The 24,099-nt window shown below is 45.6% G+C and overlaps 1 protein-coding gene across 1 annotated transcript in view; it reads right to left on the minus strand.

Moving 5' to 3' along the window:
* Positions 1-21,260, minus strand: part of BTBD2 (BTB domain containing 2) — a 41,893-nt gene extending 20,633 nt beyond the window's left edge. Inside the window, exons 1-3 of the mRNA XM_084614739.1 lie at positions 20,806-21,260; positions 10,556-10,675; positions 4,668-4,824 (exon numbers count right to left, since the gene is read on the minus strand). Coding sequence (XP_084470865.1) covers positions 4,668-4,824; positions 10,556-10,675; positions 20,806-21,206 — 678 coding nt within the window. The 5' untranslated portion in view covers positions 21,207-21,260. The remainder of the gene's footprint in view (positions 1-4,667; positions 4,825-10,555; positions 10,676-20,805) is intronic.
* Between the last annotated feature and the right edge of the window lie 2,839 nt (positions 21,261-24,099).

Consider the following 24,099-nt stretch of genomic DNA (forward strand, 5'->3'; position numbering starts at 1 on the left):
ACGCTTTCCAATTTTTCCACATCCTTCTTGTAGTGTGGGGCCCAAAACTGGACACAGTACTCCAGATGAGGCCTCACCAATGTCGAATAGAGGGGAACAATCATGTCCCTCGATCTGCTGACAATGTCCCTACTTATACAGCCCCAAAATGCCATTAGCCTTCTTGGCAACAAGGGCACACTGCTGACTCATATCCAGCTTCTCATCCACTGTAACCCCTAGGTCCTTTTCTGCAGAACTGCTGCCTAGCCATTCGGTCCCTAGTCTGTAGCGGTGCATGGGATTCTTCTGTCCTAAGTGCAGGACTCTGCACTTGTCCTTGTTGACCCTCATCAGATTTCTTTTGGCCCAATCCTCTAATTTGTCTAGGTCCCTCTGTATCCTATCCCTACCCTCCAGCATACCTACCACTCCTCCCAGTTTAGCATCATCTGCAACCTTGGTGTGGATTGTACCCTCAGCATCCTCCAGATCATTAATGAAGATATTGAACTGGCCCCAGGACCAATCCTTGGGGCACTCCACTTGATACCGGCTGCCAACTGGACATGGAGCCATTGATCACTACCCGTTGAGCCCAATGATCTAGCAAGAATTCTATCCACCTTATCAGTCCATTCATCTAGCCCACACTTCTTTAACTTGCTGGCAACAATACTGTGGGAGACCATGTCAAAAGCTTTGCTAAAGTCAAGGAACAACACGTCCACTGCTTTCCCTTCATCCACAGAGCCAGTTATCTCGTCATAGAAGGCAATTAGATTAGTCAGGCCTGACTTGCCCTTGGTGAATCCATGCTGACTGTTCCTGATCACTTTCCTCTCCTCTAAGTGCTTCACAATTGATTCCTTGAGGACCTGCTCCATGATTTTTCCAGGGACTGAGGTGAGAATGACTGGCCTGTAGTTCTCAGGATCCTCCTCCTTCCTTTTTTTAAAGATGGGCACTACATTAGCCTTTTTCCAGTCTTCTGGGACCTCCCCCGTTCGCCCTGAGTTTTCAAAGCTAATGGCCAATGGTTCTGCAATCACATCCGCCAACTCCTTTAGCACCCTTGGTGATTGAGCAAATTCTTCAGTGGTGAAGCAACCGAGCTAAGCACACTGGAAAGCCTGAGTGCCAGCACTTTCAATGATGTGGACAAGTCCTGGCCATCTTAGACTCTGACACGTTCAAGGTCGCTTCATATCAGAGACCTACAGGAGTCTCAGTGTTTGGAAGCACACTCTCTGCATTTCTTCACTGCTCAGTGACATTTGCAAGCACATCTGGACCAGCACATTATGGTCAACTATGAAGCACAAACAATGAAGACAGCTAGCCATCAACAGATGGTTCAGCTACACTGATAGTGTTGTCAAGCCTCTGTTGATCTCGGTCATCTCAACCAGCCCTGCAATGATCTCCAACAGAATCTGACCAGGAGTGTCACAAATGCAAATCATAGTTGTCTGAGGATGAGTGGGGCTCCAGAACCAGATAATTATTTGCAACCAGTCTTGTGGGAGACATACCTTTGCAAATCTAAAGTCTGGAACTCTCATTTCAAAACTATTTGTGTTGCGGTAAAAATGGACTTTTGAGGTGGATTCCCAGGCTCAAGGACTGGACCTGGCCTTGGAGCCAGGAATCTCTCATCAGCTAGTCATTGAGATACAGCTCAACATAAATATGCCTGTTTTTCTCAGAAAGGTTGCCAGTACTGCGAGACATTTTAAGAGGCTGGGGGGCCATGGAGAGTGAATGGAAAGTACAGATACTAGTGATTACTGTCTCCCACACAGAATGGAAGATGTTTCTGATCACCTAGGTAGATCACAAGATAGGAAGGGTGCTTTAAGTCAAGAGCCAGGAACCAATCTTGTGGAAATGGAAAAAGGAACATGGAAAGCCAGTGTGTCCATCTGAAACTTCAGTAACCAGTGTATTGCTGAGACAATGGACACTTTGGTATTCAATATCTTTTGTCTTCTGAGACTTTAATACAACAAGAACCCCTTCCTCCTGTACTGCAGAGGGACATCTGACTCCAAATGAGGAAATTACTGTGGGACAAAGTTTTATCCTGCCCTGGCAATCTCTGCAGTCATCCAGTGTGGAGCCAGATGTGGACAACACAAAATCATCGCATGAAGATGACCATGAGAGGTCTTCCTGAGAAGGACTGTTTATAATCTCTTCCTTCTCCCATTCACTGAAAAAATGGAAAACGAGGTGACAGCTGCTGACAAAGCTAGGAGTCTCTGGAAACAGATCTAACAAAAAAGTCTCTTTCCAGCTCAGGGCAACGACTTCTGGTCTTGGAGACCTCAGGCAGCTTAGCCCAAATGGCCAAAAGGGCTAGGGTGCTAATCCTTAGGACTTCTATGACTGTTTCATCCCTAGAGGAATCCATGAATCAGACAGGAGCCAAGATGCAGGTACAACATAACCTGAGTTGAGGGGACCAGGAGAAAAGCATCTCAGAGTGCACACCAGGCCATATCCCAGACAGTGAGGTAGAATCTAGCAGTCCATACGCCCCAATACCAACCTGACCTGAGTGTGGTATGGGGAAAATGTAATAAGAGGAAGCTCTGATTCAAAGAAGAAAACAGAGCCAACCTAGGAGGGCATGCAGAAAGACAGCCCTTATTCATGACCAGCACCTAGAACAGAACAGAACAGAACAGGGAGTGCAGCAGCAATTACCCAGCAATCAAGCTCAGGGACAACGACGTTCACCTAAGTGGTGACACCAAAGACACCAAAAGCCAAAGCATTAAGTGCCAGAGATCCCAGAACCAGAGCATCTGGCCCAAGAGGCAACCAAAACTTGAAGCAGTCCAGGCAGAGCAACTCACACTGATGCTCCAGATGTTGAGGCACCAGAGACAGCAAACACCAGAGATTCTGGAACCAATGAAGGGCCAGACACTGATGCAGTGACCAAGATGACCAGAGTGAAGATGACTTTCTTTTTCTGTAGCTTTGAAGAGCAATGCTGGGAAGCAGAGCCCCGCAAGGACTCAGTGGGCCAGTATCATGACTTATTATTAAGGTGGACCTAAGTGCAATAGTTCATAGAGTCATAGAATCATAGAATATCAGGATTGGAAGGGACCTCAGGAGGTCATCTAGTCCAACCCCCTGCTCAAAGCAGGACCAATCCCCAGCTAAATCATCCCAGCCAGGGTTTGTCAAGCCTGACCTTAAAAACTTCTAAAGAAGGAGATTCTACCACCTCCCTAGGTAACCCATTCCAGTGTTTCACCACCCTCCTAGTGAAAAAGTTTTTCCTAATATCCAACCTAAACCTCCCCCAACTAAGTGCTAGATTCAGGGAACAGGATCACAGAGCAAGTTAACAATTCCTGGCATCAAAGCCTCCTGCACAGGACAATCTGGTCAAGTCCATCAGTGCCAGACTATCTTAAGGCATGTATCCCCTTTGATAACCGCTCCCAACTCAGCAGAGGGAAACTAATGTTGATTCCTCTAGAATCGCGATAGTCTAAGGCAGCTTTCCCACTGCATATGTGACCGGAAAGAGACCTGCACAGAACAGTCAGACAGACATGCCCTGCTCTGAAGCCGAACAAGCGAAGTGAGTTTATCCAGAACTCGCAGGGTGCCATCACAGGAGGACTATGGTTTGAAACTCATGGATTTGTCCTCAGCCATGACTAGAAAGGCCTTTCGTGGCCCAGGAAAGTCTCGGATCCCTAAACAAGAGCAAAATTCCTGATGGGGGTAAAAACTGGCATAGAATTTTACAAAATATTAACTTTTTCAGTTATCACAACAAAAAGCTTCCTATGCAGAAAGACTTAACTTCCCCAAAATAAATCAGCAGACATAATGAAGGACCCAGTAAAGGCTGATTTTCTGTCTAGAGCAGTCAGAAGGAAAAGAATGACAGCTGCGGCCTCAGCTCAGCCTCAAAAGAGGACATTGGCAGGGTCACACAGCCTCAACCAACACCCCATCCACAGGTTCCACATCTGTGCACATCACCTGCAGTGGAGATCCAAGCTGGCACTTGTTGAGGAAAAGGCCACCATCCAGTTACTTGCAACAACAAATAACTGTCCCATCTTACTCACCTCCCACCTCCTACCCTAAGGAGAAAAGGGCTGAGGGCTTTCTGCATTCTTCAGAAGTGGGGGAATCCTGGTATTATAAAGAAGTCCCTCAAAAAAGGGGCCTTCTAGATGGCTGCCAGTAGGCTCCATACAGTGAATATTTATTCCTGGAGTTGCCCTATATTTGAACACATGAATACTTTATAGTTTCCCTTCTTCAGGCCATAATACTTGTTCCAGGCGGATGAAGCTCAGTAAAGTTCTCTCTTGTTACAGAGCAATTTACTACGTTCTCACCATCATGGCATTAACAAGACACTTGGCATACCAAAAAGGTTCTTTCTGGAATAGTGACAGCAATTGATATAAGCACTTCCAATTTATGCTTTACTATTTAAAGGACTACATCATTCTTCATTAACAAGAGAACTCCTGCTAGTCATGAGAGAATTCTGGACTAAAACAATACACCGGAGCACAGTAACCCATTCCACTGCAAGCCATGCCACCTCCTTTGTCCAAAACATCCTCATCAGCCTAGATAATATAAAGCTGTTGCACCTGTTTAAAAGGACTTGAAATGCAAATAGCCTCAGAACGTACCTGTGTTAAGAGCATGAATGCGTTGTCTGCTCTGAGGTTTTTCTTTAGGAACTCCACGCAGTGGGCTTCAAGTGCAGGGACAGCGTATTTTTTAGCTGTGTAAAGTGTTGTCATAACAGTCTCTGGGCCAATCTGAACCTCGTCCGAATAAAGAAATCTGGAAGTACGCAAACAAGTACTGCTCCGTAAGCCTGCTTTAGCTAGTTGAAAGACAGCAGTAAGAGTCAGGACAGAGAACTCTAGTTCACAAAGACCATTATGTGTTCTCATCATGCTGGTGCAATTTCTTACTTTTAGTAGCAGCTATTACCCTTCCCCACTCTGCTACCATGATAAACCACCATTCCAGTTTGGAATAACCACAACTCTGCTATTAAAGGTCGTGTACGTATGGAGCATTTGAGAGATATTTTAAACTATAACACGTCTCATGCTAAATGGTTTAAAAAACACTGGCCTGCTGCATAATCAGAAACTGTTCTAGCCTGGCCTGGGTTTGGCCTGTCCACGCCGAGTTAGCTGAAGTGTTTCAGACTGTTCAATTAAAGACTAAATGAGAACAGAGCTTCAGCCATGCCGTGACTAGTCACTAATTGTTAAGATGGTGCTATGTACACAGTTTCAAGGCAAATTCAGAGGATAAGAATGATTTTATTGGTAAAACCTGTGGTAGAAACATTCAAAGATTTACACCTAATGCAATGTGATATTTCTTTCACCTATTTTTCGCATTACACACACACACTCACACCCCCTTACTGTGATGGTTCTTCAGTAGGAAAACTCATGTTCCACTTCACTATTGCTGAGCTAGCAAATTATATCAATTGTCAGATCACTCAATTAACTGAGTTGAAATAGAAAGCAAAATAGTTAATTACAATGAAAAAAATCAAGTGATGGCTTAGTAGTAAATGAAGCCCCCAGGTCAAATCTCAGATTTGGTCTCACTCTTCATAGCAGCAAAGGCTGGGAACACTGAGCTTTAGACTCTCTTGGTAAGTTAACCTAGCCAAAGGAAGCAACCCATTCCACTGGGAAGTGAGTTAGTGATGTGAGAAAGTAATTTTCCTTCGCAAGGAGGAAAACCAACAGCCTTCATGAAGGTTTAGGTCTGACCTGACCCTCCCTCATCTCAGACACAAACACATTGCCTAGACATACAGGGACACTCTTGATCCAAGCAAGTTGCTCAAGGGAGGTAGGGCTCCAGTCTAGTGGAGTTTACAGCACAGAAGAGAGGTTCCAATCCTGAAGACACTTGAGGGTTATGTCCTGCTGCAGTCAATGAGACCACCTGCATACGTTAGCACAGGACTGGGCCTAAGACAGAAGAGTAGTAAATAAAACAGTCTGATTTTTTTGAAACTTCAGTGGTTTAATGCAGAATTTATTTGCATTTATTCCAACGGCACGAATGTCTTTAGTGGCAAATATGCACCAAGCACATGACGTTACAGTTAATTCATTTATAATGCTTGAGTACTCCTCTCCACTGTGCTCTTGCCAGGTCTTCCAAACTTCCCCTAGCAATCCGGTGCCACTGACATTATAGTTCCACCTGGAGGCCCCATTCGGTATCAGAGCCCCTCTACGGGCACTGTACAAACGCACAGATATGGACCATGCCTTGGGGAACTTACAGTCCAGTCTCCTTCTGCTCAGGGTGGGGGGCATATGGCTCAAAAAAAAGGCCCATCACCACAGCAGGTGGTAGACTAAGGTAAGGCATTGCTTATGCCCACAGCCCAGCTTCCTGAGAGGCAGAGAACCCAACCCGTGATATCGGTATGCTGTGCTGCCATTGGATTGCCAATATGATGCTCATGCCAATACTTCTGAAGACACTTCTCCCTGCACACAGCTCTAGCCACAAGAGACAGCCACCAAAGTTGAGTCTGCCTAGTTAAAAGGGCCAATTATAAAAAAGCTACTAAAGATCCTTGATGGCAGCCATAAAAGGTCTAATTTCTATTCCCAGCTCCCACCATTAGCAGAACTTGGGACACCTTCTGCCTTCCCACCTTGAAGAAAGCCAGAGAGCAGATGTCCGCAGCTAAACCCTCACTCAAACTCAGAATAGGTCACTAAGCTGACCTTTTATTTGCTAGGCTCCTCTAAGAATATAACTCAAACTACTGTGTGAAATCAGGTCCCAGACAGCAATTTAAAGTAGGTTGAGGCGGTTTGTAAAGTACATTGAGAATTTACTGTAAGGTGCTCTAGAGATTAGTATTTGTTGTTAACACCATCAAGCCACTGGTTTATGTATTTTTGTCCCTCTCCCTCACATCAATCTTCTATTTTTACGAGGCTAGCATCCTTTTATTGCAAGCTAGTTTTAAAAAATTAATTGACCAATTATGTGTACTACAATACTGTGCTATTCAGTGCCATGGCTATGTTAATTGTTTTGTTTTAGTACCAAGCCCAGAAACAATACATGAAGCCAAGGAAATAACACCAGGATATATAATGGGCTTTGAGAAAAATTTAGGAGTCAGTCTGACTTCAAGTATCTACACTGCTAAGAGCCAAGAAAAGTTTAAAATAGCCAATATCCAAATGGAAAAGCAGATTGAGGCTACATAAACCTAAACAAGAGCCCATTCTGAGTTAACAAAAATATTAGCAAGAGAGGAGGACTACTATGCAGAGACAACCATACATTAGATCATTGGTCCGCCAAGTTTGGAGTCCAGCTCCTGGCAGTGACCTGCAACTGAACTTTAAGGCTAGCAGAAAGTGCAATCCTGAACATTGGTGAAAAATTCTTCCTCTCCTCATGGTATCAGCTCATGCTCTGAACCACATCCAGGAGACCACTTGTTTCCACATCAAAATTAGCATGAAGACAAGTGCTAAATTCCAAGAAAATTGTTAATCAAAGCACTTAAGCTTCATTAATCAGCCTGCTCATTGTGGGAACATACCTCCCATCTTTCCTGGGTACTTCTAAATGGACAGCCCATTGAGGCAAGAACCCTGTCAATGTCTAAAGTTATCTAGAACACTGTTGCACCACACAAGTAAAGCATGAACTTATAGTCATAAGGTATGGATGATTAAAGTGTTAAGAGTCATTACATTATCCAAGCCTTATTTTTCTTTTTTATAGCGAAAAAAAGTGTGTTTTCTTTTCTGTTATTTGACTGATCTCAAGTATTGGGCGAATGATCATTTCAGATCATCTTCCCTTCAAAGACCACTTTACTGGCCTTTCAGCAACCACACTAAAATCTCAGGCTTTCAGAAGATATCCTTGAATAACCTCAAATTTCAGCTTTTCTTAAACTCAAATCGCTATTTGAGTTTCGCTTTATTTTTACAAATCAGATGTTAAAACAAAACACCAGCTTTGTTCGTCTGGATATGAACTGAAGTTGAACCAATCAAAGGGTCTTAGTTCCACAAGCAGGAAGCACTGGTTTGTTTTGGGGTTTTTTGTTTTGGGGTTTTTTTTGGGGGGGGGGGGGTGTTTCCAGGTGCTCTCTCTTAAATCATATGCATCAGTTGAAAGGGGGGTCCTGAGCATTTCTAACCCTTCATTCTAGGGAAACACTTTAGCCTTTAAGGCTCTGCTTTCTCTTTGATGTCTTATCTATGGCAGAAGCACTTTTTCTGAAAAGGGAAGCAAAAAAAAATGTATGCCCATTGCATGAAAAACTTGATCAGTTCTTAATGTTTACCCCATGTATGAAAAATTATTCCTTTGGACATCTGACAGCATTTTGCTTAGGTACCAGGACTCACACAAGCTCCAAGACGTCAGTTTTGCAGGCAAAATGTGGTCCTTTAACAAGCACAAAGCACTCCCACTGCCTTTAGTGAGAGCTGTGAGTATGCACCTGAAAGCCACAGGAGCTTCCAAGTTTTCTGGCAACTTTAAAAATGACACTCGGCTTTAGGTTATAGGTAGGGTTGGCAGAATTTGATTTAAATTGTTAGTCATCAGTAAACATCAGTTTCACCTGACACAGAAATGGATGAAAAAAATATAACAGCAGTCATTAAAAATAGCCTCCCCCGTACCAGAAATGTGGGGAGCCATCTGTACCCCCATGGGAAGGGCGGAGAAGGGGGCAAGGCGTATCCAGCAGTAGGGAGTCCTCCCTCATACTGGGAACTCTTCCTCCTCCTCCTCGCAGTCCTGGCTGGGAGTCTCTGTCTGCCTTACAAGGACTACAGCCCACCTTGCAAGCGCAAACTCGCACTGGCCCTGCGGCTGTGCAAGGAGCCCCCTGCAGCCCTGCTATGAAAATGTATTAAAATCGATACAAATCAGAAACAAGTTTAAAAACATTAACTGCTGAATTCTCTTGTCTTACTTTCGTTATCCAATACTAGAGGCCAGGAGCCAGATCCTCAGCTGGCATCAGCTCTCACGCTTTCACTGACTTCAACAGAATTCGACCAGCTGAAACCCAGCCATTAAATCCTTTCATTTGGAAACAGGTTTTCCTCCAGTTTCCGACTGAGCTTCAGTTGTAACCCATACAATGCTAAGAGTGCTATATGCTTTCCTCCTCTTTTGAAGAGCACTACCATCCATATCAAGCCAGCTCTAGGAACAGGATTTATTAGGCCTGATCTAAACACAGTTTAGTACCAATTTAACTATTTCAGATAAGGGTGTGATTTGACAGATATAGTTAAATCTTCCAACACTGGGGGTATGACTTCACTGGTAACGTTAAGGTGGTGCTGCTGTAGCGGCTTTAATGTGGCTTGTGCAATCACAGCACCAGCGCCGGGAGAGAGCTCTCCCAGTGCTGTAAAAAAACCCACCCCCACGAGGGGAGAACAGCTCCCAGCGTTGGTGCACTGCCTACGCTGGCGGTTTACAGCCCTGAACCTTGCAGCACTCATGGGGGTGTTTTTTCACACCCCTGAGCAAGAAAGTTGCAGTGCTATAAAGAGGAAGTGTAGACAAGGCCTGAGAAACTGCACTGTTATACTGGTATGAAGGTAAAAAGAAAAGGAGGACTTGTGGCACCTTAAAGACTAACCAATTTATTTGAGCATGAGCTTTCGTGAGCTACAGCTCACTTCATCGGATGCATACTGTGGAAACCGCAGAAGACATTATATACACAGAGACCATGAAACAATACCTCCTCCCACCCCACTTTCCTGCTGGTAATAGCTTATCTAAAGTGATCATCAAGTTGGGCCATTTCCAGCACAAATCCAGGTTTTGCTGGAAATGGCCCAACTTGATGATCACTTTAGATAAGCTATTACCAGCAGGACAGTGGGGTGGGAGGAGGTATTGTTTCATATTCTCTGTGTGTATATAAAGTCTGCTGCGGTTTCCACGGTATGCATCCGATGAAGTGAGCTGTAGCTCACGAAAGCTCATGCTCAAATAAATTGGTTAGTCTCTAAGGTGCCACAAGTACTCCTTTTCTTTTTGCGAATACAGACTAACACGGCTGTTACTCTGAAACCTGGTATGAAGGTGTTTATCAGTATAGCTTATTCCTACAATCCTAGTGTAACGGTGCCCATACCAGGGGCCACACTGTTTCAGCTAGATCAGCTTCTAAAGCAATACAGTTAAAGAGGTATAAACACTATTTAGACATGTCCTTAGTTAACCTGTGCAGAAGAACCAGCAGAAGTGCAAGACATTTGTGTAGGTCTTACATAAACAATGGCTGTTTTAAAAAGGTTTATCAGATATGGAATAGAGGATTTACAAAAATTAGTATTTAAAGACCATGTTGTATCAGATAACAATTGAGATAAAAATTTGATGTAAGCTACTTGACTATCTCCGTTTTAACCAAGAGGTACAATGGATTATTTGTATTTGAAATATTCTTGTTCACAATAACCTGTGCCCAGTTATAAATTAATTACACTGTACAATAAAAGAGGCTTACTTTAGCAAAGCTAGGAAGGCAGCAGGCTCCACATCCGGCAGTTCAATCTCTGTAGAAGTTGTGGCCATTCCACCATTAAACATTGCATCGAAGACCGCACTGCCCACAGCCAACACAAACCTAACATTTAAAAATAAAAATCCTACATTAAACTACATTTTGCTATTTTTGAAAAAAAAAAATCCCATTTTAGTTTCTGCTCCCCCTACCCATCAGTTACTGTTGACAGTACTAACATAAAGTGCTCAGAAGCAATCCACTTCTATTCTAGGCCTTATCACTACTATATTACCAGTAACACCAGACAAAGTTGCAAACTACTATTTGGAAGTTCCTCCCCCTCAGCCCAGCATGCAATGAAAAAACATAATGGCTCTTGTAAAGCCAGAGTTCATGCATTTTGTAACAGACAATACATGTGCTAATGCAATTGTTTGCACTTATGTACCAACTTTCATTGGAGGACCTCAAAGCACTTTACAGTTTCATAACCCTATGTGGTAGGCCCATTTTACAGACTGAGAAATGGAGGTATAAAAGAGGGTAAATAACTCAAGGTGCCCCACGGGAGCTGGGAACAGAACCTAAGAGTATATCTAAACAGCCGTTAAAAACCCGCCACCAGGCAATGCCAGCTAACTGGGCTCACAGGGCTGGGGTTAAGTGGCTGTTGAACTTGAAGTGCCGAAGTTGAGGCTCCACAATTGAACAGACCCTTAGCCTGAGCCCAAGTCAGTTGGCACGGGCCAGCCACAGGGGTCTAATTGCAGTGTAGACATACCTTAAAAGTCCTGACTAATTGCTTTGTTCTAAAATACTGCACATCACACCCAGAAAACCAAAAGGAGTCTTAACAAGACTCAGATGGGTAGCTGGGTTAGTCTGTATCTGTAAAAGCAACGAGGAGTCCTTGTGGCACCTTAGAGACTAACACATTTATTTGGGTACATCCCACGAAAGCTTATGCCCAAATAAATGTGTTAGGCTCTACGGTGCCACAAGGACTCTTGTTTTTACTTAACAAGACTGTTTTCCATCCTTCTATCTCCCCATTAGCAATGAGACATTAAAAATTATTTTTGATTGAAGCAAAGTTAAAAAGCAAATGTGCAAATTCCTTCCACACCAGACAGAGATCCTCCTCCAAGCTGTCTGAAATGTATTCATCTCCCTACAGTTTTGTACTCAACCGTCCCACAAAAATATTCAGCAGCGGGGAGCACTGACTGGCTCGCGCTGCATTCTGGGAGGAACAAGCTTTCCTAGTACTCTTTCCAAAGGAAAAAAAAACAACAAAAAGTAGTGCTCCAGACTCATTTTCTGTAGGGATGTTTACTACTTCTGGTCACACAACTCCAATAAAGATTTTATATTATAGGTAACCTTTAAATGCAAGCACAAAGTGGTAATGGTGGGTACACAAAAGCCATTTACATACGGTCATAAGTTTACACTGCAATTAACACAAAAAGCCACATTCCCTATCCTGAAGGATATCGGTTTGGAGTGCTGTCTCAAAACGATTTAGATGCTAGAGAAACTGTTCTTTACAATTTTCTCACGTAAACGCAAGCCAACTTCATCTGTTGACAGGCACGTCTAGCTAAACAGACATTTAAGAATTAGAGCATTTGGTCCATTAGGAAACATGCAAATATGAAAGTTATGATGCCTGCCATATGCATTAGCGAAACTAAGTTCTGAAAAATGTACTCAAAAATTTAGACACAAGTTCACGCATTTTTTCCTCAGTGGTTGCAAACTAATAGCCTCTGCATCACAAATACAGTGAGGACCACTAAAGTAAGTGCATGTATTTCATCAAAGTTTTCTTTCCACAGAAGAATCTGTTGTACCAGCAAAGCTGGAGCTGTGACAGTACTGGAACCACTTCCCAACTGTTGTCATAAAGGAACGAGCTGGAAAGTTCTGGAGCCCCTAAGGCTGAAGCATGCTCAGTACAACAGAGCCCTCAACCCAGCTGGTGCATCAAAGGTCCAAAAGTCTCAAGACCTATGGGGCTTCTCTGTATGACAGAAGGCATGAGACACAAGAGTGTGAATTCTGTGTATGTGGTAGCTTTAAAGACACCCTTTCCCTGTACAGCAACCTCGATAAGATTTCTCTTTTTGTAAAAAAAGATGTTCCTTTCAGCAAATTAAACAATTCTTTTATGCAGAGTACTTTATAAGTTAGTAAAATCCTTACATGCAGAGTTGTTGTAGCCATGTCGGTCCCAGCATGTTATAGAGACAAGGTAGGTGAGGTAATATCTTCTATTGGACCAACTTCTGTTGGTGAGAGACACAACTTTCGAGCTACACAGAGCTCTTCTTTAGGTATGGCAAAGGTCATCATCATCATCCTATTACGCCTGTGGCGTTTAGGGAAGTGATGAAGCTCCTCCACTCCTGTCTGTTTCTGGCAAGTCTTTCAATGGTTCCCCAGCTGTGTCCCAGTTTTTTCAGCTTGGCTTCCACAGCTCTTCGCCAGGTTGTTTTCAGGCAGCCTCATTTTCGCTTGTCTTCAGGTGTCCATCTTATTGCTACTCTGGCGATGGAATCAGTTTCCATTCAAAGCACATGGCCAATCCATCTCCAGCGCCTCCTGGCAATGATGGCGCTCAGATCCTCTTGGCTGCACTGTGTCAACAGATCTTGGTTTGAGATTGATCTGGGCCAAATAATACGGAGGATTTTTCTGAGGCAGGTTTATGAAATTAAGACAATTTGGACATGTCATACTTTCAACACTAGTTTATAGTGCAGAATGCTGAGGAATGAGAAAGTACGCTGCTCTGATAAATCTTGAGTTTGGTTTTGGTGTTGTATTTTGATGATTTCCAGACTGTATTTAAGCTCTTGAAGGCTTTATTGATTTTGTTCCGGATGTCCTGGCTTATTCCACCGTCCTGGCTGATGGTGCTGCCCAAGTATGTGAATGTTTCTACACTGGTGAGAACATAATCCTCTATCCATACTGGTGATGGTGAGGCAATATTAAAGGTCATGATCTGTCTTATTGTGCTTGATTTCTGGTTCAATTTGCTTGCTGAATGCATTGAGTCCAGTTGTTTTTCCTTCTATAGGGTGTTGAGTATGATAGGAGAGCGACATCATCTGCAAAGTCCAGGTCTTCAAGGGATGAGAAGAGTGCCCATTTAATGCCTGTTGGCATGTCTTCTGTTGTACGCCACCAGTCAATGCAATGTTGAAGAGGATTGTGGACATGACACACCCCTGACGTACTCCTGTTTTGACTTCAAAACTGAGCTCACCATGATCAACACTACAGGTAAAGCTGAAATAGAAGCTTTTGATGATGATTATACGGAAAAGAATTCCATATGCTCACAGAATGTACCATAGGCTGGTCCTGTGAATGCTATCAAAAGCCTTCTCATCATCTATGAAAGTTATGTAGAGTTGCCGTCGCCATTCTAAGCACTGTTCTATTATGTTCCATAAAGAAAAAAGCTCTGATCTGTGCATCCATGCGCTTTCCAAAAACAAGCTTGCTCTTTTCTGAGAATGCTATCAACTGCGTCTGATATACGCTGGACTATGACCTTACTTTGCTTATCACAGAAAAAAGTGTGATACCACACCAATTACAATCTCTGAGAATTCCTCTCTTTGGTATCTTCACTATAACCCCATTGGTCCACACATCTGGCACTTTTTTCCCTTTCCCAGATTGATGTAAATTGAGGGGCCAGGACAGAGGTTGCTAATGTAGGATTTACCTTGAACAATTCTGCATTCAAGTTATCCTTGCCAGGAGCTTTCCAATTTTTAAGGATCTGATGGCTTGAATGATCTCTTCCTTAGTTGGGGTGTTTGTGTTGATATCAAGATCTTCTTCTGCCTGCTGGATGTTTGCTTCCTTTTTAGGTGGCTCCCTGTTCGACAATTCTTTGAAATGCTCTGTCCAGCACATTTCTTGTTCTTTTTCGGTTGTTAGTAGGTGTCCTTGTTTGTTCCTGATGAGAGTGTTTGTTCATGTTTGCCGGTTACCACTGATAAGCCGCGTCATTTTGTAGAAGGTTCCTTGTTCACGACAAGCAGCTGCATCCTCTTCTGGTGTTGCCAGATTATCAATATAATGCCGTTTGTCCACTCTCACAAGGCGTTTGACCTCCGGGTGTGCCTTGCTGAACTGCTCGTGGTATTTGTCCTTTAGGTTCTAGGATTTTATGTCAAACTTTTTTCTTCCGGGCTCATCTGGTTTCCATGGCGTTCCATGTGTTGGGTGTAATCCACTCCTTCCTTCTCTTCTGCCTGTAGCCTAGACAGGCTTCACTGCTCTGTTTATAAATTGTTGTTACTTTGTCCCACTTCTTGTTGATCTCCTCATCTGCATTCCCCTCTTCTTCATCAAGGTCTGCAAGTGCTTGAAACCTGTTCTTTAACTGCAGAAGGAAGGCTTTCTGTATTTCAAAGGGACTTTAGCTTGTCAATATCATAACGTCTATGTCCCTTGTTTGGTGGACCCACACATCTCAGTTTTAGGTTGATGGAGGCTGTCACAAGGTGGTGGTTGCTGCCAACATCTGCACCCCTCCTCACTTTCACATCTGTCAATGAGCGTCGCCATTTCCCATTGATCATGATATGGTCAATCTGGTTCTTATCTCTGCCATTTGGAGAACACGTCAGCTTGTGAATTTCACAATGTTCAAATAGGGTTCTGCTGATGACTAGGTCATTCATATTACAGAAAACAAGCGAGATTGGACATTGAGTACCTTTCCCAGACCTGAAAAAGAGCTCTGTGTAACTCGAAAGCGTGTCTCATGTCCCTCTCACCAGCAGGAGTTGATTCAGGAAAATCTTTAATTTTTTTTTAGGAAGGTAAGTGAAATTGTCCCTTGACTTGCAAATTTTCATGACACTCTGCTAGCTGTGTCAGCTGGCGGGGAAGGGGGTCACTGTACCATTGAAGAACCCTTTCCTCTAATGGAAGGAGAAAGACTAATTTAGCTACTGAGTTGTTTTCCCCAATTATTACCTAGCATTCTGGTTTCGTCAAAGGGCTAGGAATGCAGCAAACTGCAGTACACTAAAAGGAATAATGTATATAAGGATGTATTTCGTTGAATAATTTTGGACCGCAAGAACAAATTTTTAAGAGACTTGATTCATGATACCAGAATCACACACAAAAAATGCTTTCATTTAATTTAAAGTGGCAGTAAAAAACTTAATGGAACAGTCACATTAAAGTTTCATACCTTACTTGTTATTGAAAATAACAAGCTTATAGCTGCACTTGAGAGGGTTCCAAGGTCATGGCACATGCAGCCCCAAGTGATAAGGAACCTTCAGAGACCATTCTGAAAGGACTTGAAGTTTTAAAACTTTTCATAATTCCTGCTGGCATTTCACTCAATGGACAGATCACTTTGGTTAGTTTATAGTGGAGAGCCCTCCAAATTCTTAGCTAGGGGATGTCCCAGCAGATCTCACATTGGAAGCACAAGACTCAAAGAATGGAACTTTATTACGGTAAATCTGAAGAATGGTGGAACTTCAAAAAGAAACACCATCAATTTAAACATTACATGTCAGTCTGAAAATTGCTCACCACTAATGTTACAAGTAAAACTCAAGATTACTAGCAACAAATGAAAAACAGTTGTTGTCTAATGTATGTAGTTAGTTTCACTGTTTCCCCTGTATAGTCAGTCAATTTCCCCTGTTTATGTGGGTCTTTCAAACAGTAACTGGAAAGATTTTTAAAAATGGGAAAGTGTGATTGCAAAACCATAAAGTGTCAGAGACTCAAAGGAAGGTGCAACACCTGAAACTATTTTTAACTCATTTTTTAGAGTGATTAGATTTCAAATTGATGTCCCTTTAGAGCCAAACTAAACGAACCACTAGGGCTGGCAGGAAGATGAGCTGTATAATCCAGATGTCTTTCCTATTTCTAACTTCAAAGAAAGCGTTCACACTCATATGTGGCTGTTCTTAAAAGGGGCAAAAGGTCCCTAGTGTCCTAATCTCTCACTACTAATAATCATTTGACACAATTAGAATTCACAAATAGATTTTTTTTTAAACAATCCATACAAAGATAGTAGCCAAAATAAATTAAGCGAATGTAGGAGTTTACTGTAAGTGACAGAAGCAGCATGAAAAGATTTAGAAAGTGAATAGTAATGCCTGATATTTTGTCAATAGGAAACATTAAGGGAGTCTGAAAATTTGTGATGCAAGAATCTAATTTTTAGGAATGTAATGTACCAAGAGCTAAGAGATTATGTAAAGAAAGTCACAGAAACCTCATGAAAGGCTAAATTAACTTGTCCATCCATCTGTGAAGTTTCTGGAAGCTTCTAAGAATATTTTCCTGGAGCCAGAATATCTGTAACTCAATATCACCTAGCTGTTCTACAAACCACTCAGGAATATTATATCATTTCATACTACCTCCCTGATTCATTCCTTCTACAATACTAGTAGTTGGTAGTTTAAATCCTATAATGGAAGATGGTGCAGGCTTTGTATTTCACAAAAGCTGACAGAGGAATAAAGGATCCTAGTTGAAGGTTTGGCTACCATTTTTGATCCATCTGATATTGATTTTTCTTGCTACGACTATATTAAAAACAGAAACTTCAAGCTTGAATTTCTGTCAAGTTTTCTTAACTGTATCATGCATAGATAGTTGGCAACTTTATCTTCCCAGAAATGCCATGGGGACAAAACAAGAAACAGTTCCCAGTAATCCCCTCTGCATTCCCCCACCACTTCTGGACTGCACAACAATGCAAACCACAATCATTCAGTATGTGCGCCATTTACCAGTTAAAACTACAAATACATCCCCTCTACAATGCACTTTCTGGGGGAGCAAGTAACAACAGAATAGCTCTGCTAACGCCACATTTAACAGATAGGCAGGAGCCAAGTCAACTTTCATGTACTAGAGTATGCCCCTCCCATACCCACTTTTTGTACTTGGCTTGGTTTGTAAATCAATTGATTAAAAAAAATCTCTTCTAGTCTGGATAACCTTTAGTCATTGTCTGAAAGCCCTAATTCTGAGATTTATTTAAAAAACTGGCACAGCCATGGAACTCTGTTTTCACAAACAGGTTAGTGAATGAAAAGCATTACATCCCTCAAATAAACTGACAAAATTAAAGGTGAACCACGAAGTAACTGTGAATTAAATAAGTTTCTGTGCTGAATGCCCTCTACCAGAGGGGTTGTTGCAGGGTCATTCAGCACAGAAGTTGTTTAAACAAAAATTAAACTAATTGCCTCTCAAATCCTCTTGGTACTTCCTGGATCACCAATGTATCCCAGAATGCAAGATCACAAACACCAGAAGTCTTACTGCAACATATGTAATCTAGACTTGTGATGTCACAGCATGATGCTATGTGATAGAGCTTCAAGGAACCAGAAAGTGCCAGGAGAGTTTCAAGGCAAGAAGTTTTCAAAGGTTACTTACAACTTATTTCTGTGCTGAAAGTCTCCCACAACCTGGTTAGCATAGCATGCAGAAAAGAAATATGCTTAACTCAAATTTCCCTTTTGCTTTCAAGCTCATCTTTAAGGATGTCTACTTTGATAATTTCTAGTTGTAACATAAAAGAGAGTGTTCTTTTTTTCCTAAACTCTATCAACAAATGTAATAGAAGCTGGATTAAAATAGAAAACTAGAGACATATTTTTTGAGGGAAAAAGTTTCTAGACAATATATTTACACAGATAGCTAAGACAAAAGAAAAAATTGGGAAGGTATTGTAGGAAGAATTCCCTTGCAAAGCATTAATTTTAAGAAAAATAATGTAAGAATTCACTGGATCCCTGGCTGCTTTGTTCAGTGTTAAAATGAGGGACAATTGCACTCACTCTTCACTTGAATGACGAAACGCATTAGAACAGGAGTACTTGCTCCCAAAGCAGTAGGTGGCAACCAATGCCAGTAAACTCACCACTATATTTCAAAGGAGGAAAGTCAGAGAAGTCAAGTCTAGCATCAATTACTATTTAACTGAATCAGATATCCAATATCAAGACAAATTCAAATTCTTCCGCAAACAACCATTTTGGGGACTGCAAGCTCTTAAATTACTATTCAGCCTAAAAGTATCAGTGCAGAGTAGGTGCTTACTTTTCACTAGACTGTTTTTCATATCCAGTCGAAAGGGTGATTTTAACATTATTTTCTAGTTGTACAGTGCTAGTGCGACAGACTATCGCAAAACCAATATAAACCAAATACAGACATATCACTCAGCTACAACTAGCTTTTAGTAAAGACTTCAATAGACAAAGTTATGCCAACGTTAGCAGGAAAAGAAAATTTTCTTTTTAAAAAGTTTCCCTTTAAAATAAAAAGGATATCTTTCTAGTATTTTACACATTTTGCCCAGACCTCCTTTTTCATTTTTCACTAAAGATTTAGCTTAGCAAGCTGTTTTCAAAATATTTTTTTTCCTGGAACTGATTCAAAGTAGAATCTATGGATTCTTTATGCTACTGTATTTCTGTAGTCTATTCAAAACAGATTTCTCCCATTTCTAAGCCTTTTAGAAAAAAGTTATAAAATTGTGGGAATTAAGCCCTGTTCTGCAGCTGAAGAAAAGTGGCAAAAACTACACACTACTTCATAAGTGGAATTTTATTTAGCTGAAGTTTTACACCAAATCCCCCAACCAAAACCTCCACTGAAATCCTCTGAGATGCTTCTTTTTAAACAGGCAGTGCAAAAAGATGCATTAACTCTGGAACATGTCTACACCATAACCACCCCACTGTACCATGCTGGAAGAACTGGACACAACATCATTAAAAGAGGGCTCTATCTTGTGCACAAGAGTTAACTATGCCTTGCTACAATGCTCCTCTGGCCAAGCCTGTAGCAGTTTAGTCTATCAGTGCTTCAAGATGGGACTTCACCATGTCCCCAGCATATTAACCTTGTCAGGAGACAAACAAGTTGTAAATACCACCCACAGATGTGTGTAGTTTAGGTGAACCATATGTTTTTAAAGCCCTGTCTGTGTACATTCTTAGTATTCTGGGAGCGAGTGTTGTAACCTCCTAGCTGCAGGTAAAATCAGATGGTAATCTGATAACTAAGCGAAAGGAATAAAATCAAGGCAGGTGAACAAGAGAGACCAGCCTACATGAAAGAATACCAGGTAGCAACCCTAATTTTTTCATATTACCTCCCCAGAAGGAAGTACTGGACAGAACAGTCAGATGGCGGGACATACACACGAGGGCTTACACTTTAAGAAAATGGATCCCCACCAATACATGGACCAATATTGAGTCAGTGGCTACCCACCCTCTTCTTTTATGAGGATTCTCTGTTCTGTGCCCCATTAGGACGACCCCCCTGCCACTGCCATTCAGACACAAACAGTTGGTTACACGTCTCTCTCTGTGCCCAGTCAACACAGAACTACAGCCCCAGCTATTGAGCCCGGTTCTTCGGCTCCCGCTGTAGAGAGACAGGCTTCCTGCTCTGGAGGTGCCCGTGGGGGGACACACCAGGCTGGGTGCCCAATGGGCTGCGTGTGCTCTAACCCACCACTGCTCTGCAGCCATTCCAAACGCCCCGCTAAGGGGCAGAGCCCCCCCCACCATGTAACGCAGGCCTGAGAGCCAGACAACTTGGGGGCTGCGGGCCCAGGCTGATTTGGCAACTAGTCAGCATCCTGGTCTCTCTCACCCAGCCACAGCAGGCCTGGGAACCAGCTCTGGGTCCCTGTAAGGGAGGAGGCCCAACATCTTGGCTGCGTCGGTGGGGGGGTTAGTGTGGAGGGCCCGGGGGGGGGGGGGGCAAGCGACAGTACCAGCAAGGTATAGCAGAGGGAAGGGGGGGGACAGGGAAGGGGGGGTCCTCCTGTCTTACCGTTTCTTGCTCCCCCTTGCTTCACCCTTGTGAGAGGGTGAAGGGCGAGCAGAGTGGTGGTGGGGTGTGGTGGGGGGGGAAGGGCAGAGTGGTGGTGTGGGGGGGAAGGGCAGAGTGGTGGGGTGGTGTGCGGGGGGGAAGCCGAGTGGGGGGGCCCTCCCCCCCCCCACATGCCGGCCCACCGCGCCCCACCCCCGCCAGCCCGGCCCCGGCCCGGCCCGCGACAGGAGCGGCGGGTCCCTCGGCCCGAGCCCCACCTCGGGGCCGGCCGGCCTCCCCACTCCACCCCCGGGGCCGCTCCTCCGGCCGGCCCCTCCCTGCGGGCCGGGACGCTCCGCTCCGCCCCGGCCCCGGCCGCCGCTGCCCACCTGTGGGCCGGGATGCGCTGCGAGCCGCGGCCCTTGCCCACCAGGAAGTGCACGTCGCTGAGCACCTCGTTGTTGAAGAGGAAGGCGAAGCGCTCCTGCACCGTGGGCTTGGTGGCCTGCCAGTTGTACACCGGCTCCCGCTGCAGGGGGCCGCCCGCCGCCCCGCCCGGAGCCGCCGCCGCCGGCGCCGCCGCCGCGCCCCCGGAGCCGGGACCCCCGGCCGCCGCCGCCGCCGCCGCGGGGTTCCCGGCCCCGCACTGGTTGTAGGTGAGGCCCGGCGGGGAGGCGGGCGGGCCGTTGGTGCAGGCGGCGGCGGCGGCCCCGTTGCCCGGCGGCGGCGGGCCGGAGGAGGAGGAGGAGGAGAGGCCCCCGGGGCCCCCGCCGCTGCCACCGGCCGCCATCTTGTGCGGGGGTGGGCGGCGCTGCGGCAGCACCAGCAGCAGCACGAGCGGCCGGCGGGCGGCGGCGGCGGCGGCGGGGCCCGCCGAGGGGGGCGCGGCGGCGGCGGCGGCGGGGCGGCGGCTGCTGACACACAGGGCCGGGCAGCAGCGGCGCATGGGGCTCGGGGCGCGGCGCGGGTGGGGAGCGCGCAGGGGGCGGGGCATGGGGGAGTTGGGGGGCAGGGGAGAGGCCTGCGGAGGGAGCGGGAGGGTAGAGTTTGGGGGGGGGTCGAGGATGGGGAATGGAGGGGGGGCACGAGGAGGGGAGGATGGAGGGCGTGGGGGGGGCAGGAGGGCGTGGGGGAGGCACGAGGAGGGTGGGGACTGGAGGCGGGGCAGGAAGGTGTGGGGGGGCACGAGGAGGGGGGATGGGGTCACGAGGAGTGGGGGGCACGAGGAAGGGAGGATGGAGGGTGTGGGGGGGTCACGAGGAGGGGGGCAGGAGGAGTGGGGGGATGGGGGGCAAGAGGGAGGGGGGGGGCAGGAGGAGGGGAGGATGGAGGGTATGGGGGAGGTCATGAGGAGGGGGGCAGGAGGAGTGTGGGGGATGGGGGGCAGGAGGAGTGTGGGGGATGGGGGGCAGGAGGGCATGGGGGAGGCACGAGGAGGGTGGGAAATGGAGGCGGGGCAGGAGGGAGGGTGTGGGGGGGCACGAGGAGGGGGGAAGGAGGAGCGGGGGTGATGGGGGCAAGAGGGTGTGGGGCACGAGGAGGGGGGAAGGAGAAGCCGGGGGGATGGGGGCAAGAGGGTGTGGGGGCAGGAGGAGGGTGCGGAATGGAGGGTGTGGGGGGAGTCACAAGGAGGGTGGGAGATGGGGGCAGGAGGGTGTGGGGGAGGCATGAGGAGGGTGGGGGATGGTGGGGGGGCAAGAGGAGTGGGGGATGGAGGGGTGGGGGGGCACGAGGAGGGGGGATGGAGGGTGGGCGGGCACAAGGAATGCAGGGAAAGGGGTATGTCAGGTGTGAGGACTGCAGAGGGAGCAGTAGGGTGGGAAGGGTGTGGGAGACATGAGGAGAGGTGTGGGGAGCAGGAGGGAGGGGGTATGTCAGTTGTGAGGCCTGCAAGAGGGAGGGGTGTGGGGGCCTAGGCGTGCACAGAGGGGGGCGTGTTCTGGGGTGGGGGAAGGAGTTAGGGGTTGGAGGGAGCCGTGCAATGGGGAGCCTGAGGAACTCCCTGCTGTTTCCACCCCTGTGAAGACTCCAGGTGGGAACTAGGGGGACACGGTCACAGCTCCTCTGGGGAGGACACGGCTCTTTTTTCTTTTTCTTTTTTTTTAATAGGGGGGATCAAAGCTTTTGGAGACAAAACAACTCCTGTGGGGGGCTGCGGGAAGGTTGCCATTGACCTTGCAAGTTTGGGCCCATGAGGTGAATACCTCTGACCCTGGGGGTCGATGGCTTATGGGGAGGAGGCAGCTCCTCCGGAAGGTTAGGGAGCCTGTTGGGGATGAGCAACACTTCAGTTTATCCCCTGAAGAATAAGCCTAATGTAACCTTCTTTGCACACATGCAAACCAAGCCTTTCTAAAAACCAGACACCCAAAACTTCATTGGCACCTCAAGGCTGTGTCGATTAGTGCTCTGTAATCCCTTACAATCCTTAGGCCAAGGGACTGATGGTCTGTGGCTGATGTACCGGCTGTCCTGCCCGCCAATAAACTGATACTTCATGCTTAACGTCTGCTGTGTAAGAGTGTATTTCACACCCGCCTTGCACCTCGCTCCATTACATGCTGCTGTGGCCATGGAGATCTGTGGGAATGTTAGTGTTCTCCCACACACTGCACTGCAAGATAACACAGCAGGATGTGCATGATAAAGAGATTTTTATCTCATAGCCAGCTGGTATTCCTTACATAGAAAATGGCAGGAGGTCAGGAGGAACCTGAAAGGCCACTAATCTCTTATCCGTTCTGTGGATGACATTCTGCCCATGGATGTGCATGCATACACATTTGAGAGCAGACTTTTCGTCCTTGGTTCCACATGTTGAGTAACTGCTCAGCCACGAGGTATATTTTCTTTTCCTTGTTTTTCTGGGGTTTTAATTATCGTTTGCTTAATACACAATGACATGCTGTTTATATTGGTCCAAAGCTCCAAGACTTTTGTGTGTTGCTGGAGTTGCACAGATAAATCACTGCATCCGCCATTGCTAAGGAATACCGGATTACTGCATTCATCTACCCTGCCACTTTACAGCACTGCAACGTTCTCACTCAGGGGTGTGAAAAAACACTCCCCCGAGTGCTGCAAGTTTCAGCGCTGTAAACCGCCCGCGTAGACAGTGCACCAGGGCTGGGAGCTGCGCCCTTCGTGGAGGTGGGTTTTTTAGAGCGCTGGGAGAACTCCCTCCCAATGCTGTGCTGTGACTACACAACGGCAGCGCTTTAACGTTGCCAGTGTAGACAAGCCCTTAGTATCAAAAGCTTACACGCTCATTTGGTAACAAATATATGGAGTCTGCTGCGTGACATACATTGACACTGAAGGAAGAAGAATGAGGTGTATATATATATATGAGGTATATAGACAAATTCTGCTAGATAAGAACCCAATCTTGCAAGCACACACATATATGTAAAAATACAAGGTGGGTGAGGAAAGTTGCAGTGGGGGAGATTTAGGTTGGATATTAGGAAAAACTTTTTCACTAGGAGGGTGGTGAAACACTGGAATGCGTTACCTAGGGAGGTGGTGGAATCCCCTTCCTTAGAAGTTTTTAAGGTCAGGCTTGACAAAGCCCTGGCTGGGATGATTTAGTTGGGATTGGTCCTGCTCTGGGCAGGGGGTTGGACTAGATGGACTCCAGAGGTCCCTTCCAACTCTGTTATTCTATGATTCTATGAAAGATT

The sequence above is a fragment of the Lepidochelys olivacea genome (assembly GCF_965140295.1).
Source record: "Lepidochelys olivacea isolate rLepOli2 genome assembly, chromosome: 25".
Classification (NCBI taxonomy): domain Eukaryota; kingdom Metazoa; phylum Chordata; order Testudines; family Cheloniidae; genus Lepidochelys; species Lepidochelys olivacea.